This window comes from Kryptolebias marmoratus, linkage group LG4 (genome assembly GCF_001649575.2).
Source record: "Kryptolebias marmoratus isolate JLee-2015 linkage group LG4, ASM164957v2, whole genome shotgun sequence".
NCBI classification, from domain to species: Eukaryota; Metazoa; Chordata; class Actinopteri; order Cyprinodontiformes; family Rivulidae; genus Kryptolebias; species Kryptolebias marmoratus.
Window position 1 is genome coordinate 3,588,640 of NC_051433.1, and position 15,825 is coordinate 3,604,464.

Consider the following 15,825-nt stretch of genomic DNA (forward strand, 5'->3'; position numbering starts at 1 on the left):
TCTCCATCACCGTCTTTGAGTGAAGGACACGGAGACTGAGCTCGCTGTTGTCTTCTAAAAGCCTTTTCTTGTCCCACCAGTTCATCACAAACACTGAAACCTTTGAGGTTCTTCGCTGCTTTCTTGTTTCCTCCTCCACGTTAAGAGCTCTGTCTGCCAAAATAGCTTAAAATTAATATTTAATCAGGCGGCGACTAATCTGCTCTCGCTCTCCTTGGCTGTGACTGCGGGCGTGCTGCTGCTTTAAACAGAAAGGAGAAGAACACGTGTGGTCAGAGGGTGAGTGGATGTGTCAGATTGTTGTTTATACAACCAATTTTCCAAAGTTATCTTGACGTTAATGGTGGAACAACCTTTTAATTTAATTGATTTTACACTAGAGTCATAATTCAGTGAAGTGTATCAGGTCAAAGCACCAGACAAAATCTTTAACTTGCTTCTGAAGAGTATAAATAACACTCAAAGTGTAAAAAACAATGTGGTGCCCCCAAAATGGCTAATCTGATTAAATAATTAATTCTAAATCAACAAAAACAAATTTGCAAAGTCAGTGTTTTAACTTCAAGCTCAAAAATATAAACATTTTTTAGATTGCTAAAAGAAATGTGATGGACATTTTAAACCAGGCAAAAATTCTCCCAAGGGAAACAGCCTTGAACCAAAATAATTTTGTTTCTCAGCCTCCTATCACTGACTGTGTGCCCACATGAAAATAGTTATTTCACAGCACTCGGTGGATTCCCAGCTCACAGCGTTATTGGAAAGTCAAAGATGCTCCGAACAGATCTGAGACAAATAATCAACAATTTAAAGAACATGTCTTATTCCATAAAAAAGAAACTTCTAACAACTGGGTGAAAATCAGTAAACAGACCGAATTAGTCAAGTTGTCTTTCCTAAGCACAGCCATGGAACAAACTGGAATATCATCAATGCGACTGTGTACCAATTCATGAACAGAAGCTTCTCTTATTTAATGCCCTCAAACAGGAAAGAAACCTGCAGGAGGACGGGTCCTGCTCGAGCATCCATTAAGTGAAACATAAGCTGGGCTGCAAAGAATCTTAATTTCATTCATCCAGTTCAGACTCCCAAATGTTCTTCCTCGTCTTTCAAAACAACTTCAAAACTTCTGAAGCAAAAAGAAAATCATTAGTAACTTTCATCAGTGGTGTTTCTGTACTGTGAGGATTTTAAAATCCTGAAGAACTTCTCAAAATGATTATTTGTGTGTAAATGCACAAACTAAACTTTATTAGATCATATTTTTCAATAACTATAAAAAGAAGAGGAGATTGGCTGGTTTAGAAGAAGACCTGGATCAAAAGCAGGCTTCTTAAGTAAAGGTTTAATTACAACAACTTTAATATCAGGTCAGCATTCAAACTGTTTTCCTGTTTTTTTCTGCATGCTTTTTAAATCTAATTACTTGTTCATACTTTAGCCATTCAGGAGATGGGTGCTTCTGTAACTTTAATACTTTTGAAAATATTTAACAATATTTACAAATATTTTTCCCATAGAAATACATTGAGATTTCTTTAAATCTTTCAAAAACATTGTTCTCTTTTGAATCTGCTTTTTTCCTTTTGCTACTTTTAGCTTTTAGCTGCACACTGTTCTGTTATGTTTAGCTTTTTTCAACTTTTAACAAGCCTTACGCTACTTTTAGCTTCTAGCTAGTCTTTTGCTACTTTCAGCTAGCTCTTTGCTGCTTTGAGCTAAGTTTTTGCTGGTTTTAGCTAGTTCTGCTAATTTTACCTTTAACAGCTCAGGTTTAGCAGTCATTCAGCACTTAACATTCACACTGCATTTTTGCAGATAATGCAGTTTCTCTAGTTTTTTGTTTTGTTTTCATTTGTTTTCTCACGCCTCTCTGTTGGTGTCAGGATGAGAATGCTGTCAACACATCAAACTGCTTTTAAATTTACTCATGAGTGAACCACATCAGCAAAAAGCTGCCTTTCATTCTTCTCAACCCGTCTGAGAAATATTAAAATTTAAATAACTGGAGGGAGATTATTCAACACAGGGCTCCCCCTGCAGCAGGTTTCTGTAAGACAAATCAAAATGGTGATCACTGCAAACAGTGTGAGCTGCACTGAAAATTGGAAAACCTTTTGGATGAAACCTGGTCTGATTATGAGGCATCAGTCATTCAAATTTGGATAGACAAATCTACTTTAATCTAGGAGACAGAAAGCTGCCTATTCAATGCTTCACTGTCTGCTCCTCACCTACCAAAGCAAAAATAAATTAACAGAAAAGGAGCAAATCATTAAAACTTAGTTGAAACTTTCTCTCAGGCTTCACAGGGAGCAGTTTCTATAATAGAGCAAAAACAGAGTGGGGAAACATTTTGCCTCTCTAGCTAAAAGTAGCAGAATGGTAGCTAAAAGTTAAATGGTTAATTGGTGTGTTTTGTGTCTCTGTTGGCTGTATGATTGACTGGTGACCTGTATAAAGTGTTACTGCCTCTCGCCCAATAATCAGTGGAATCAGATCTGTTTTTTCCTGCTGAATTATTTCTGTTTCATGCCTCACTGACACTTATCTTTATTGTTATGAAATATGCTCTTACATCTAATCGTCCCTGTAGGGTTTCAGTGTTTCTCCAAAACAAACAAAATTCAAGACATAAATCTATGAACTTAAAGGCACAATTTCCTGTTAGCTTTTCTTACCCTGAGGTAGGCCAGTCTGAATTTTTGCCAGTTTTGTTTTTATACTCAGACAACTGTCAGATTCTAGAAACAGATGCTTCCTTTAAATATGTTTTTTTTACACACAAGTATTCACAACATTTTATGGTATTTTTTTATTGACTGTATAGGTGTGCATGCTATTCCACATGAGTTTGGTTTATCTTTGGGCTTTTGCATCAAATTTGATCTGGTCTTTTTCCATTTAAATCTTCCACACTCAGCAGGTAGAGAAACAAACTTCCATCATGAAAAGCTCAGATACACACTGAATAAAAACTGAATCCAGTCCAGTCTTTTATGGAAGCCCAAGAATTCTAAAATGTTCCCCCAGTAATGAGTCAGACATCGTTAACGAAGCATAAATGTTTATGATGCATCTGATTAAATTCCATTCAGTTCTTGTTCTTGTAGTTCGTTCAGTTCAGTGAATCACAGTCGCCAGTCATGGAGCTACAGAGACTATATCTGACTGCAGAGGAGCTGATGTTCACAGCTGATACAGCTCCTTTTTTCTCATTACTGATGAACAGGATGGATGCTCCACATAACTGTAGTTTATTACACCTCCTTCATCCTCATAATCAATATCGTCCTCCTCCTCAATATCATCGATGTCGTCATCATCCAGGCAGCGACTGTCCCTGTCTGATTCTTCATCCTCCTCTGGCTCGTTCTCGCAGCTCATTTTCATCTTCTTCCGGTTGTTGTTCCTAACTGACGCCTCCAAAGCTTTCTGCTGGCGGTAGAAGTGGGAAAACTTGTTGAAGATGATAGTGATGGGCAGAGCCACCACCAAAGTGCCACCCAGGATGCAGCCACTGGCTGCCAGCTTCCCGGCCACCGTGACAGGTACGACGTCTCCATAACCCACGGTGGTCATGCTCACCGTTCCCCACCACCAACAAGCTGGGATGGTGTCCAGACCCACATCCTGAAAACAGACCCAGATGGACATGTTTACCTGCTAATGTACGTAGTCAGTTCAGGGAATATTCAGAATGTGAGCTCAAAAACTAAGTCAAAAAGTACATGGTTAAAACCACAGGTTAATGAATGTATTTAGAGAACAAATTTAATTGTTGTGTGAAGCTGAAGGTGAAAGGTGATAATGTTTTTGCCTTGTCTGTGTGGTAATTTGTCTGTCGTGTTAGCAAAATATCTAAAGAACTACAGGCTATTTTTTATGCTCAGAAAGTAATAACTGGCTGCACATTTACAACTGATTACCTTTTGGAGACAACCCAATTTAAGATGGGTGCTACAGCCTTAGCCTGCACAAAAATGGGCATACCTCAGAGAATTTTACATATACTGAGGTAAACTTTGGTGTGGTAGTAGCTGACAGTCATTTACAACACATATTCTGAGCTCTAAGAAATTATGCAAGATACTGCAATATTGCATGAAATTGCGCATATTGTTATTTTCAAGATTTGACCAAAATAGCTGCAACTGCATCATTTCTAAAAAAATATTTAAACAATTTGAGTTTAAAAGATTGTCATGAAGGGTGATGGATGATGTACATTCTTTCAAAAAACAATGCTAGACCTTTAATTTATGTTAAAAGATGAACTGTGATGATTTGAAGTATGTGATGAGTCCTCATCAGCAAACATCATTACCTCTTCACATTCAGCCGTGTACGCGATTCCAGAGAAGACGGACACCCCGACCCCCAGATAGAGCAGCAGAATGCCAACTTCACGATAACTGTGCTGCAGAAACGACACAAAGGAGAACTTGTTAGAAATCATCACTAGTTGAGGAAAAGATATGCAGTGAAAATTGTCTTTGGTTAGTCAAAGGTATAGCTGCTGGTTTTTACTGTTTTTATCTGCAAACATCAAACAAACATCTTCCATCAGCAACATAAAAAAAAAATCTGTACATATTCATCATTCATCTTCAGTGTACAATAATTATGTGTCCAATAATTTCTTCTTTGAAACTTTCATCAGACCATGGGAGCTGTGTAATCTTTTAAATATGTAGGAGTAAATATCACTCTAGGAGCTGTTTTGTGGGAGCAGGAAGTACATAAAAATAGAAAAAAGAGACACTTTTCAAGTTGCACAACATGGAGAAAGAAGGTGGGAGTCACTATTTTAAGAGAGAAGAGGAGAGGAGAGCTGAGACTTTGGTCGAAGTGTCCTGTAATCCAGCCTCTCTCTGGGGACTCTCTAAGGACAACAGAGAAGAAAATAAAACATCCTCAGTCAATTTAGTCAACTAAAAATAAAATCCAGCCTGGACTCATGCATGACTTTGATGCATCAGTGCTACACGTGCTAAATTTAACAGCCGAGTGTCTTTTTTTTTGTCTGCAAGAGGAAAAGTAAAACTACTTAAGAACTAAAACTTAAACTGGATTATAAATTTCAGTCCCTCTGTGTTCAGAAATTTGGAAGTAAAAGAACTTTGAGTTCAATGTCAGTGCATTTAAAAGCTTGTAATCAATTAGATGATGCTTAGCTTTATTTATTTTAAGAAAATTCAAATTAAAGCTTTATTTAAAGTCAAATTCTTAAATTCAGACTTTGTGCATTAGTTATTGTGCAGAAAAGAGTCTGAGTGTAGACTCTCCTTGCTGATGCTGGTCAAAGGGCAGAGCATTTATTAAAGTGCTTCTGTGCTCTAAATATAAATAATACATCAAAAACCAGCAAACCAGAAAGATTCTAAAAAATGCTCCATCTTATACAACAATGATGTCTCAGTTTTCAGTTCAGATGATGTTTAATTATGTTTTCTGCAAATCTTTTCATCAATCAGGCAGACTGTAAGATGAGCTGCAGATATAACAAGAACCAGGAGAAGAAGGACAGCTGTAGACTGTGGTAACAGAAGCTTTATCAATCTATAAAATGTTTTTGCTGATGTAAATGTCACATTTTCAAAAAGACTTGAGACTTGAGACAAGATTTAACATTAAGACTTCAAATTTCCTGAAAAAAAAAAGTTTTCTACTGCAGTTAATAGATAAATATGGAAATGATGACTTAAAATGTGAATGCTGGCTGAATATAATTGTATAAACAATATGTCCCAGAGTTTTAAACTAGTTTCAGGCTGTTATAATTTAAATCTGGTTATAACTTACACAATTTTACGTAACCACACTTGTAACTATCTGGGCTGAGAAATGAGCAGCAACACTTTTTAATTAAAAACAAGATGTGTTTACCAAATCACACCTTGCAGACAACAAATCTGTGATGATTAAAACCATGTGTGCACAGGCTGGCTTATAAAGCTGTGCATGTGTGTGGTTCCTTTTGATTCACCTCAAACACTGTAAAACTGTACAAACATGCTCAAACCTGATTTACAATCTTGAACCATTTAAAGAAAAACATCAACTTTACAGCACAGAACGGTGGAGCAGAGTTTAATGCTATCATCTCACTACAAGTTTGAGTTTGTGTGTTCTCCTTGTTCGTGTGTGGGGGCACTCCAGTTTTCTTTCTAGATTAATTGACAATTGAATGTTAATTTGTCTCTATGTGGACTAGGTGGACTTTGATAGTCTGGGGACCTGTTCATGGTGTCCCCCACCTTTGCCTAATGACCACTGCAGACAGGAAACCAGCTCACCAAGACTCAGCACAGCATCAAGAGGGTGTAGGAAATGAATGGAGGAACTGATAGAAATCATACCTTTAAAGTTGCACACTTGTGTCTTTTCAGTCCTTGAACTGGCTTTACAGTCTATCAAACTTTAAACAGATGCATCAACAGAAACTAAAGCTCTTTTGCACGGTTTCCTGTAGAGGGTTAATGTGACTCTAACTCTGTGACAGATAACTCTGAGGAAACACAGAGTCCTGACTCACCCGCAGTGTTGCTCCCAATGAGCGCAGACCTGTAGAGTGTCGAGCCAACTTCAGAACTCTGAAGATCCTCATTAACCTGAACACCTGAGAGGAAGAGGAGGTGAGAGTCTCAGTAACTGATGAGAATTTCCTTGGTGATGAGCAGTAACGAGGCAAAATTAGACTTATCAACATCTTCTAAATTAGAAACTTTAACAGTTTCTACATTGATGCTTTTCTTAGTAAATTTTCAGTGGTATTCCCAGCCAACTCTGCAGGCTGATATCAAGTGTTGCACAACTACAGTCCAGTTTTTAGAGATAAAAAAATGTAAAGGCTGGTTTTTGAACAAACTGCAACAAACAGAAATCTACATTTATGACATTAGAGAATTAGTAAAATAAATGATCTCTTATCAAAAGAATTACAAAATGTATGTGTCCTGATCATAAAACCATTCAAAATTTAGTATATTTGTAAAATGCATATTTTAAGACAGCATATACAAGTTCAATATTGACATTTCTTGCCAAAACTTTATGATGCCAGCTTGTACAGTATATTTATGCACCATCTTTAGTGCAAATTAGTTCAGCAGATGTTAATAAGTTTCATTTCTTTTAACAGAACTAAAAATTCCTAATGTTCTCTGCCAGTGATACCATCAACCTAGGAACACTCTCCACACTTACTATATATGAGCCATACAATGACATTAAAGGTATTCTATTCTATTCTATTCTATTCTATTCTATTCTATTCTATTCTATTCTATTCTATTCTATTCTATTCTGTGTCAAGAGCCATGTCACTGAACATATACATTCAGTGCCCAAAAAGCCCCAAACAGTGAAAAGTTCAACAGAACCAGATGTGTTAAGTCCAGTTTAAGATATAAAATGTAGGGTACACACCTCGTCATTTACCTCCTTACCAAATTTCACAAAGTATTTGGAAACGAAAGATTATTTTAGTAATGTATGGCAAAATGCAGCTGGATTTCAGCAGTCAAACAGTTTCCCAGAATCCTACAATGTGACAGTGAGAATGAGTGTGCACCAGTTACCTGTATGAGCCGTCCCAGGTCTCCCAGTTCAGACTCAGATTCCACAGTCATGTCAAAGATCAGGGTGATGTAGATGGGAACCACAGACACCATGTCGATGATGTTGAGAGGGTGATGAAAAAACTTCTTCCTGTTCGGAGCGAGCAGCAGCCGTGTCACAACCTGAGTTCAGAAACAGACAGTTTGTTTTTTTTTACCTACAAGAATCTGTATCATTCATATCTATAATCTAGAATACAAAACTCATTAACCCCGTCACCTCAAAGGTGAACCAGCAAGAGCAAAACACCTCCAGAGCCTGGGTGATTGGGTCTTCAATCAACTTTCCATCAGAGTCAAAAGTCTGTAAAAAAGAAAAGCAAAGATAGATTTATTATCCTTCTGCAAAACTGAATTTCAGGTATATTCTAGAAATGCAAAGAGCATTATTTTCTGTCAAAATGGATCGAAATCAGACACACTGTGGAAAATGTTACTTTTCTTTGTTTGAAAGCATGGCTACCATCAGTCAAACTGAATCAGCGCAGCGCATTGATGAATGTTCTCACTTTGTTTTTTAAAGGCTCAAATAACATCAGCTCTCAGGAGGCAATAAATATTTGATGTTAAATGCATGTTGCAAACAGTGGTGGTCTTTGAGAACAAAGATATTTTTTTTGCCATGACAGTTATTTACATAAATATGGGAGTCTTTTCCTTTAAATGCATGGACAATACCTCATTTAAATATGGGAAAACTGCACTAGCGAAGAGACACACTGGGCCAAAATGGAGGTGCAAACCACACTTTATGAATTAGACAAAAATACGAAATCTGAAATTATGCCTGCAGAAGACACACAAACCAATTTTAAATCTGAGCTTTATATTAGAAAGATGATTTAAGAAGAAGAGCTGAGAACTTTAATTATCTCATAAAATACAGAGGCTCAAACCAACAAGTTTGATAATCAGCTTGGTTTAACCAACCTGATATTCTGGGATGCTGTTGATGCACATAGTAGCGATGGATGTAAGCACCACTCCAATGGAGAGCAGGCTGAACATCTTGCTGGGGATGGAGTATCCTGGGTTCTCCAGCGTCAGCCACAAACACTTTCTGATGTTCCCGTAACGCACCTCCTGGAAATGCTGCATGTCCCTGTGAGGAAGAGGAGGAAGATGGCTTAAAGATTAACACTGAAAGGGGAATTCTGGAGCAAAATTCATAATTTAGTCATACTGCAAAAAGCACCACAGTGTCTACTTGTTTAAATCAGAGATCTCATCCACAGATGTATCAACGCTGCTGACGTCGCTCTCATCGTCCCAGCTGCGATGTCGGCTGCTCTCCAGCTTGCGGTCGTGGTAACGGTAACTACAGCAGGTGTCCAGGAAGAACTCGTTGATGCCCCAGTACTCTATCTCCTGACTTTATGGGGAAAAAAGAAGCAAATTAGGTTGATTTACAAGATCATTTTATCATCTGAAAAAAATTGACAGAGTTTAATTGTTTCTCTCTCAGTCGAAAGCAGAGACTTTAGCCCATGCCTTTATCACCTGCAGGATTACTGCAATGCTTTCTGGTCCTCCTAAGAAGAGTATAACCTTGAGTATAGAAAAGTGTAACTGGTAGATCTTATAGAGAAGGAAACGTCAATCACAAGTCATTAAACAGCTACTTTAGTGGAGATGCAACAGAGGATTCGCTGGTGTATCTGCTTACAGCACTACGTGATAAATCACACATGATCTGCTGAATGTGCAACAAGATCTGAATCAGTTTATCTCAGACAGCTTACAACTCAACCCCTTAGCTACTCAGAGTGTGATTCAAAATGGGTGACATGTGCATGTTTAAAACTCAAAGTAAATACAATCCCAAATCTGAAAACGTTGGGATGTGCAAATCAATAATTTAGCATTGTTTTGCTGAAATATGTAAGGCCTTCACTGAAGAAGAAGTAATCTGCATGGGAGCAGATATTGTGTAAAATGTCTATATACTGCTCTGCATTGATGGTGCCATTCCAAATGTATAAGATACCCATGCAAGAGGCACTAATGAGAATAATGATTTTAATGCAGTGGCCCCTGAGGGCCCGAAATAGACCTGAAGGAGAATACGCAGAGCTCCTCCATCACATGGAGTTTTCCAGTCTGGTAGAAGTGGAGGACGTACGGAAACAGGCCGGGATTCCTGTCAAAATAAAACTCCTTTTGCTGCACGTCATAGTCATCACACACCTGCAGGACAGAAAAGGCAAAAGAATGTCAGATTTCTGTCGCTTGAAACATTTCATCCCAAAAATCAGTGAACCCACCTGCAGAATGTCTTCCTCTGAATCACACGCCAGCAATTTTCCCAGTCGGGTGTCTGGGAATTTCCTCAGTGTGCTGGAACAGAGGCTCCTTTTCAGACCCCCAACGTTCACATGGACGAGACCTTCGTCAGAGTCCTGGTGGACCCAGCTGGGTAAACTCTCCTTCACCATGGTGATGTCTGCAGAGACAGAGGAAACACAACAAGCCAACAAATACACTGTGATCAATTTCAAAGAGAGAACAGTCTTTAAAGTAAATTAATATCTAAACACTTAACCTGGATTTTATTAAAAAATAAATAAATAAATGTGAGACATTTAATTTCCTCTGGAACAAGGAAGCCACTTCCTTTATTCTGAAGTCAGTTCCATTCAAGATGGCCACCACACCTAAGCAAACTTAGCAAACACAACAATGGCTATAACTCATGCATTTGTTTTTAGAAAATGAGTTAAAATTTGGTTTGTAAGTAGCTGAAAGTCATACTCTGAGCGCTAACTGATCAAACAAGATTTTTTTTGTTTCTGTTTTTAAAACTTTGCCAATAACTATTGTTGTCCACTTTGCCTATCTGTTAGCAAAATTTCTTATGAATCACTACAGAAAATTTAATGAAACTTTTAAAATAATCAAAGGATTTCCATCTACAACTGATCAACATTTGAGTCAATCCAATTCAAGATGGTTGCCACAGCCAAACACAAAAATGACTAAAACCAAAATTTGATGTGGTAGTAGCTGACAGTCATTCACAACACACAGTCTGAGCTTGACATCTTGTGATATTGCATGACAATATTTTCAGTGTTTAATCAAAATGGCTGCAAAAAAATAAGATGATCTTAGTCTAAAACTAGCATAAAAGATGGTGGGCGGTATGTTTCCCATCAAGTAATTAGTTATATTTAAAGTATTTTAAGTTTTTTCTTGATCAACTAAAAATTAGTTATTTCATTAAGTTATCTATTAAGTTGAGTAACAGATCTGGATGCAAATATCTGTAAATAAAAGCTGCAATTTTGTGACATATTAAGATTTTCTTTTTTAATCAAACCTAAATGTTTTCAGTGTGCAGCAAAAATCAATGATTTGCCTTTGATGTTGCAGTAGTTTTGGAGAGAACTGCATTACTGAAATGACAAGTTTTAGACAGAAAGAAATAATGAGGTTGGGGTGTGAGAGAGCTGAAGGTGCATTACAGAATGAAAAACAAAAAAACTATCCCAGCAGCTCATTCTCAGTTTGGTGTTTAAAGCAACATGAACTCTGTCAAAAACTATTATATGACTTCTTTAATTTGTTTTGCAACCTATGAAAGTTTAAAATGGTATGATGTGAATCCGCCTTGACTTGCTTTATAAATTAAAATGCGCGTTGTTAGAAGTAAACTGCACTCATAAAGTGTTTTTAGTTGCGACTGAAACAGAGACTAACACTTTGTGGGATGTTCTACGGTTCCGTGTTTGAAAGTATTTTGACTTGTTTGATCCTCGGACTGCCTTCGTTCGGTCGTGGAAAACAAGCGAGGGAGAGCCGAGCGATGGTCTCCTGCTGGATGTGTAGATGCTGCAGCTCCTGATGAGAACTTTGTGCGTCTTTCTTCTGGCTATAAAAAAATAATGAGGCGCCCATGAAAAGGCTTTTAGTTGTTGTAATCTTTGCTTCTTTTCATGCAGGCGGTTTAATGATGTGTTTCCACTGGAAGTGATGGGGGGGGCAGTGTGAGGTGGACAAATTAACCAGCTGCCTTCTAAAGATCAGCTTGGAGTTTTTCTCACTTGGTTCCTGCATCTCAATAGGAAAGGAAGACAAAAAACAAACCCACATGGAGGGTGGATTTCCACAGAGAAAGGGCTAAAACTATGGAGGAAATCAACCTTTTTATTTTCCTCTGAAGATCAGAAACTTCACAGGCTTTCAAGAAAAACATTGAATCATATTTTATTTATTTCATCGTCTGAGATCATTTGTCTGGAGGCTGAAGTCATGTTTATAATAAGGCCTGAAAAGAGAAGATTTGGACACATTTGTGTACCAAGTTGACTTTTTGACCAAAACTTTCCAAGATTGATTCTCAGTAAGACATAAACACACAAATTTTACTGCCATTTTTTAATTCAAAGTAGGAGATGTAGAGTAACTACAAAACTCTACTTTTCTAAAACTTTTTACTAACATCATTTTATTTCTTTTGGTGTATTTATTTGTGTTTGATTCGCTGATGAGATCATTTTTCATGCAGAGTTGCACAAAGGTTTTTTCACGTCCATCAACCCTCTGAGGAGAGCTCAGAGACACATAGATGGAAAATAGTCTTGTCTCATCTAAACTTTCTGCTGTCTACAATTTTACATCTATTCTTAAATCTCTTCTATAAGAAATCAATTCTTGTTAATGCAATTTTTCTATATTTTTTAAAAGTTTTATTTATTCTGTAGTATTTTAGAAACTTTCACTGGGTTGTTGTTGCTCATTGATCAACTTGCTGTTGTAAACCTTTACCACAGCATCGGATGTGGTTTATTACTCTGATAAAAAATGTCCTAAATGTTACTTTTTAAAATATTTTTTGCCTGTCCTGCTGTTTTTTTTAAATGTCTGCATCTGATTTAAAATTTAAACTAAATGTGAGACATGGGGAGTTTTTTAAAATACACTTTCAGTCACAACCTTACATTTTATTTTAGAAATATTTAAGTGAATTTAACTTGTGTACTTCTTGATTGGGCAGATTTGTTGGAAGGTTTTCTATTTTTTTTTAATTAAAGCCAGAATTAGATGAAGATCTTGTTCTTCTTCTGTCCTCTTTTCCTCAGGATGAGTCAGCAAACATAAAAAACCCACAAAGAGTTTCTTACACATTTTTTTTTTTGTAACATTGCCAGTCTCATTCCATCTGCTGCCTCTTCTGAGACGGGACATCCAGACACCATTTTAATCTAAATTTAACCACGAAACACACAGTGGGTACTGGATTACAGCCAAAAGGCTTTTAGTGAATTTTACAGTAGAGTGTCACAAATTGGATCTTTAACTAATGAAGTTTATGGTTTTCGCCCACTGCCAAAAGGAGAAGGTGGACGATAATGGTTCTGCTTGTATCTGTACGTATGTCTGTCTGTTAGCAAAATATCTCATGAGAACCTCTATGGAGTTTAATGAAACCTTCAGGAAATAATTATTACATCTACAATTTATAATTTCTGAAGTCAACTCAATTCAAGATGACTGCCACAGTTAGATTAGTTAACACACAACAGGCTGTAATTTAATCAGCTTTAACAGACATTAAACTAAAATTTGATGTGTTTTTAGCTGAGAGTCATCCAAAACGTGTACTCTTAGTGAATCCTCTTGTCTTATCACATGAGATACACGCAACTTTATTTTCAAGGTTTCACCAAAACGGCTACAACTCTGTTATTTCTTAGTCTAAAACTCTGAAATGAAAGGCAGTGGGCAATGTGCATTCCTTCAAGGAATCTTCAATTAAATGTTTCAAATACCAGATTTATTTTAAATTTAACTGCTCAAAAACACTTAATTTACCTTTTGCAAATACTTATTGTTGTAAACAACTTTCCCAAGGTGTTCAAGGAAAATAAATGAATTTGAATAAAAAATGCAGTGGATGCACAAATTCCTCCCCCGCACGCTCATTTATTGCTCTCCTGGTGTAAACACCCACATACGGTACACGCACACTCTGACTGAACAAACTCCACCGAGTCTCTCAGCGGATGAATTAATAACAAAGTTCACATCAAACTTTAAAATCTGGATTGTGACATTTTAGGTCGCTCAGACGCTCCTGCTGCTGCCTGAAATACTTTTCACAATAAATGTTGATATCAGAGGCAGGAAAACATGATCTGATCCTGCTCTGTTTGCAAATGTTGCTTTATTAGTATCGCTTAGCAACGAGTGAATTTTGAGCAAAACTAGATTATATCTGGATCACTGTTTCAGCACCTTTCTAATGGAAAATCAAATGTTTCGCATGAGAAATCTGATGAGGATACTTTATCGCCTGCTGCTGAAGGTGATGGTGGAGCAACAGCGTTTTTGCCCATTTCTAGTGTTTGTGTTTGCACTGGCTGGATTCAGGTTGGTTGCAATAGCTAATCTTTATTAGCAAACACAAAAATGCCTACGCCCCATTACATTTTACAGCTATCATGCTAAAGTTTGGTGTGGTTTTAGCTCAGAGTGAGCCTCAGCACATGCTCTGAGCAATAACAAATCATGTGAGAATTTGCAGTATCCCATGAGATTGCACATAATGTTACTTTCGAAGTTTAACCAAAATAACTATAACTCCATTATTCCAACATAGGATGATTTCAGTCTAAAACTCCGGCATGAATGGCAACAGATGATACACATTCCTTTAATGAACTCTAGGACTTTATTCATCGATTAGATTTGTCAGCTCGTTGTCTTTTATTAAACTTTCTATGCTTGAATGGTTTTAAAAGTCCTCCAGTTTTCATTTGACCAGCTGCTCAACATGCACATCTCACACTTACAGGACTGAGAGGCTGCAGTCGGCCTGCAGCTTCAGGTAAAGTGCAGTTTAAAAGTAACGCTCTAATCCTATAAAGTCTCTAATTGCAGAGTGTGGGAAACGGCCCGAGGATTCAGGTGTTAACTTAATGTGAGGGTAATGTTGTTTTAAAGCAGAGTGATCTGACTTCATTCATTCCTGAATCTTTTCTACCTCTTACTGCAGGTGTTTAATCTGATTTCTCTGTGATTTGTGCTCACATGAGCTGGATGCAGCAAGCTGGAAACCATCTGACAGCAGCATGTTAGTGTAGAAATCACACGTGGGTGGTGTGTGTGTGAGTGTGTGTTTGTAGGAAACATAATATTGTTTCAAACTGCCAGTGAATGATTAACAGAACACTGTAGTTGACTCGTCTCTTTCTTGTTGTGCTATACGTCTTTGAGATTCATTTCTTTGGTTTAGATTGATTTTGAATCTCGGTTTTGTGTCATTATTTTTGTTGTTTTTATGTTTTAAACTGTTACTTGTTGACAGTTTTATGATTATATGGCTTGTTTGTTCTTCCATCTCTTTTTGCTCAGTTTTGTCAGGTGTTATTTTTCTGTTTCCTTGTAAGTCTTTGACTGACTTTTAGAGAAACCGTATAAACAAACAAGGGTCTATTTCTGAAAGGTTGGTTCAGATATCCATTCAGTTTGATTGAAGACTGAGCTTCTGTTTTTAGGAAGCAATAGGAGGATGAGGAAGAGAAGATGAAGGTTTTGTGGGCAATAAAAGCAGAACTATATCTATGTAATAATAAAATGATTAGAAATTTACTGTAGGTTGTTTATTTGAAATTTTGGTCTTTATTAATTCTAAAACCAACAAAATGCAGCCTAAATTATGTTTTTTTTAATAAAAAACATTTAGCTTGTAACATTTAATGTGCAGATTTGAACAAACTGCAACAGATGTTTGCTTGTAAAAAAAACAAACAACTAAGAAAACACAAACAAACAAACATTTTGAATGGTCTTGTAGTTTTACTTGGTCATATAAAATGTCTTATAATTGAATAAAATGCTGATTCAGCATTGACTTTTAGCTTGCATTTAGCTAACCTGCTATTTTAGCTTTCAGCAAGCTTTTTGCTGGTTTTAGCTATCAGATTTTGGTGCTTTTTTTGCTTTCAGCTGGTGTTCATTCTTAGGTTTAACTTTTCAGTTTCAGCTTCTTCAGCATTTACTGTATTTTTACAGAGAATGCAATTTCTCTACTTAAAATATATTTTTTTATTGTTGTAAATCACTGGTATTTCAATTTAATTTCACAATGTTCTAGCTTTCTTAAAAACAAGATTACTTAATTCAAATTTCATATAATAAACCCCAAACAAAAGCCAGCTTCATATCATTTTGTTGTTTTTTTTTTAACACCCCCCCC

At 36.8% G+C, this 15,825-nt stretch overlaps 1 protein-coding gene across 1 annotated transcript in view; it reads right to left on the reverse strand.

Moving 5' to 3' along the window:
• Positions 1-2,410: 2,410 nt before the first annotated feature.
• si:dkey-43k4.5 (potassium voltage-gated channel subfamily S member 2) overlaps positions 2,411-15,825 on the reverse strand; it is a 14,018-nt gene continuing 603 nt past the window's right edge. The window contains exons 2-10 of the mRNA XM_017431437.3: positions 9,890-10,068; positions 9,679-9,812; positions 8,833-8,997; positions 8,556-8,727; positions 7,846-7,929; positions 7,587-7,748; positions 6,542-6,625; positions 4,331-4,423; positions 2,411-3,636 (exon numbers count right to left, since the gene is read on the reverse strand). Of these exons, the coding sequence (XP_017286926.1) occupies positions 3,193-3,636; positions 4,331-4,423; positions 6,542-6,625; positions 7,587-7,748; positions 7,846-7,929; positions 8,556-8,727; positions 8,833-8,997; positions 9,679-9,812; positions 9,890-10,060 (1,509 nt within the window). The 5' untranslated portion in view covers positions 10,061-10,068 and the 3' untranslated portion in view covers positions 2,411-3,192. The remainder of the gene's footprint in view (positions 3,637-4,330; positions 4,424-6,541; positions 6,626-7,586; positions 7,749-7,845; positions 7,930-8,555; positions 8,728-8,832; positions 8,998-9,678; positions 9,813-9,889; positions 10,069-15,825) is intronic.